The sequence below is a fragment of the Tiliqua scincoides genome, chromosome 3 (assembly GCF_035046505.1).
Source record: "Tiliqua scincoides isolate rTilSci1 chromosome 3, rTilSci1.hap2, whole genome shotgun sequence".
Classification (NCBI taxonomy): domain Eukaryota; kingdom Metazoa; phylum Chordata; class Lepidosauria; order Squamata; family Scincidae; genus Tiliqua; species Tiliqua scincoides.
In genome coordinates this window covers 1,065,195-1,068,188 of record NC_089823.1, presented here as the reverse complement: position 1 = coordinate 1,068,188, position 2,994 = coordinate 1,065,195, and the positions used below count along the sequence as shown (strand labels likewise).

General features: G+C 52.2%; 1 protein-coding gene across 1 annotated transcript; it reads left to right on the top strand.

Moving 5' to 3' along the window:
• Positions 1-786: 786 nt before the first annotated feature.
• Positions 787-1,767, top strand: LOC136643918 (olfactory receptor 51G2-like). The gene has a single exon (XM_066619342.1). It carries the CDS (start codon positions 787-789, stop codon positions 1,765-1,767), a length of 981 nt encoding a protein of 326 aa, XP_066475439.1.
• The last annotated feature ends 1,227 nt before the right edge of the window (positions 1,768-2,994 follow it).

Sequence of the window (2,994 nt, the reverse complement as noted above, 5' to 3'; positions counted from 1 at the left end):
GATACAGGAAGCTGGACTAGATGGGCCTATGGCCTGATCCAGTGGGGCTGTTCTTATGTTCTTATGCCACAGTCCATCAGAGAACATAATGGGTCTCTTCACCCACAGGGCTACCATAATATTACTAAGAACAAGGGAGATCTTTCCTGTCAATCTTGTGTGTTCTAGTCATCTATTTGTGAGCTTCAAGTCCCTTGCCCTGCATGCAAGCTCAAGACCGTGTGCAACGATACCTATTACATTATGAAAATTGAAATGTATTTGTACATTTTTGAAATGGAAAACATGACCCAAATATAGCTTGGAAATCAGCTTCCTTGAAGGACAAGAGACAGTGACAGAGTGTGGCTGATCGTACAGGAGCAAGACTGTCACAGCCACATCAAAACTGTCTAGTAAATGTGTTATTTATCACCTGGTCCTACCCTACAGATTTACAGTTTCACATCACGGAAGCCAAATGTGTAGCCTTATATTTATTTTCTCAATGAAACATTCTTTAAAAAAAGAAAACACTTTTTACGGTCAGATGGTCAAACTACTTAATGCAGTTTCATCCGCATTTACTGCTCACCAGGATTATGGAGTTGCAAGAACAATGGTGGTATTTGGGGTTTTTTCTACAAAACTTTCCAAAGTTCAGGGTTCTCGGGATTCTTTGTATATTATCAAATCTGTGACATTCCACAGACCAGGGTGAGGAGCAGCCCTGCTCCTACTTGACGACCACAATCTCAAGAGGGTTGGTGTTCTTTGCATTCCAGGTTGTGCGACAGCGGAGGCAGGATGGGGACCCCCCACACAGAGGCACCCTGGAGTCCCAACGACTCCTTCTACCAGCCTCCAGTGCTGCTCCTGACTGGGATCCCTGGAATGGACAGGAGCCTTCACAGACTGGTCTCCATCCCCTTCTGCATCTTGTACCTCGTTGCTCTCTCCGGGAACTGCACCATCCTCTTCGTCGTTCAGAGGACCCCGAGTCTCCACGAGCCCATGTACTACTTCCTTTCCATGCTGGCAGTCGTGGACCTGAGCCTGGTACTGTGCACGCTTCCCACCACTCTGGGCATCTTCTGGTTTGACATCAGGACCATTGGTTTTGACGCCTGCCTCATCCAGATGTACTTCATCCACATTGTCTCTGTGCTGGAGTCCTCTGTCCTTCTGGCCATGGCCTTTGACCGCTTTGTGGCCGTTGCACACCCCCTGAGGTACAAAGCGATTCTGACCGAGCCAACCATTGTCAAGATAGGGCTGGCCATCGTGGTGCGAGCAGTGGTCTCCCTCCTCCCCATTCCTTTTCTGCTCAAGAGGCTCACCTACTGCAGGAACAACTGCCTCTCCCACTCCTTTTGCTTTCATCCGGATATCATGAAGCTGGCCTGTGCGGATATCCATGTCAACGTTCTGTATGGCCTGGTGGTCATTCTCTCAACTGCCGGCTTAGACGCGGTCTTCATCGTTCTCTCCTACTTCCTGATCATCAGGACAGTCATCAGGCTGGGCAGCCAGGGCAGATGCTGCTCCAGGGTTCTGAAGACCTGCTTCTCGCACATCTGCGCTTTCCTCATCTTCATCATTCCTATGATTGGCCTCTCCATGATCCACCGGTTTGTTAGGAGTCCCCCCCCAATTGTCAACAGCCTGGTCGCCTATGTCTACCTTATCGTGCCCCCTGCTTTGAACCCTATCGTATACAGCATCAAATCCAAGCAGATCTGGAAAGCTATCCTTAGGATGGGGCTTGGGAAGGAGGACCCTCTCTGAAGCGGCACACGGAGGTGAGCCAGGAGCGTGGGACAAGAAAGCCAGGCAGTTCCTTGGCCAGCTTGGCACCCCAGGAGCTTGTTTGAACCAAGTCCCAAACTGCCATACTAGGGCAATGCTGGTTTGCAAAACTGGATCTCCGTTGGTCACTATGAAGCTTGCCTTCTATTGTGAATTCCCAGTGCTTATTTTTGAGCTGTGGCAAGTCAGTTTTCCTGTTTTGGGGGGTTCTGTTTCCCTGGAATGGAGGGGAGTCTAAATTCTGTCAATTTGCGCATTTCAGACTGATTGCACAGAGTAATCTTGGGCTGTGTCTCATCCAGAGAGAGGCTTCTATTGGACTGTGGGACTCACCTCCACAGCATTTCTCTGAGGCCCAGATGGGTTCAGGTGCCATTAGAATGAAGAGTGAGCCTCCTGCCTTTGCAGTCTGCCAGTTGGCACAAGAACAAGGCGTCTCTGGGGAGATAGTCACACACACCTCTTTCCAGGGAGGGCTCCTTCCTAGGTCTGGCAGGCGCCTGGGAGAGGCTGGCAGTCCAGACATGGCCTCCTCACTGCCACTGAGGAGGGGTCGGTGGGAGGGAGCTCCTTCTCCAGGCACCCTCTCCTCCTTGGAAAGAGTCCCAGACCCCAGCAGTTTCAGTGGCAAGTTGCACAACATGCCGCGTGGTCCTGTGTGTTCTTTTTATTCCCTTCAGCAGTAACTGGGAATGCTGCAAAATGGGACAGGACTGCGGTGGGGTGGGGGGGGGAGGGTGTGAGGGCTCAGGCCCTGCCATGGCTCCACTCTTGACAATGCCCCTCCCCGTCTGCTGTTTTAAACAGAAAAGCTCCCCAGCCACGCCATGTTGTTAAAGTCTCATTTGACCCCCAGCGTCCTTGGAGAGAGTCTGAGGGCCCAGTCCTCTGCTGGCGGAAGCATTTGCCTGGCAGGCCGGCCGGCCGGCATGCTCCACAGGGCACATGACTGGCAATCACACAACGTGGGCCAGCAGACAGTCCTGCTGCCAGTGCACTGATAAGTCGGGGTGTGCAGTGGGAAGAACACTGGGGTGTCTGGGAGCGGGCAGGAGGCGGAAAGGGGGAGGATGCCGTGGCACTGGCCTGCGTCAGGATCCCATCTCTGTTCCCTCTCCTCCCCTATCCCTTATGCCCCTCAATTTCGCTGCCACAGATCTGTGAAGGCCCACTGGCAGCAGAAACGTGTCTTAGGTTACAGGAATC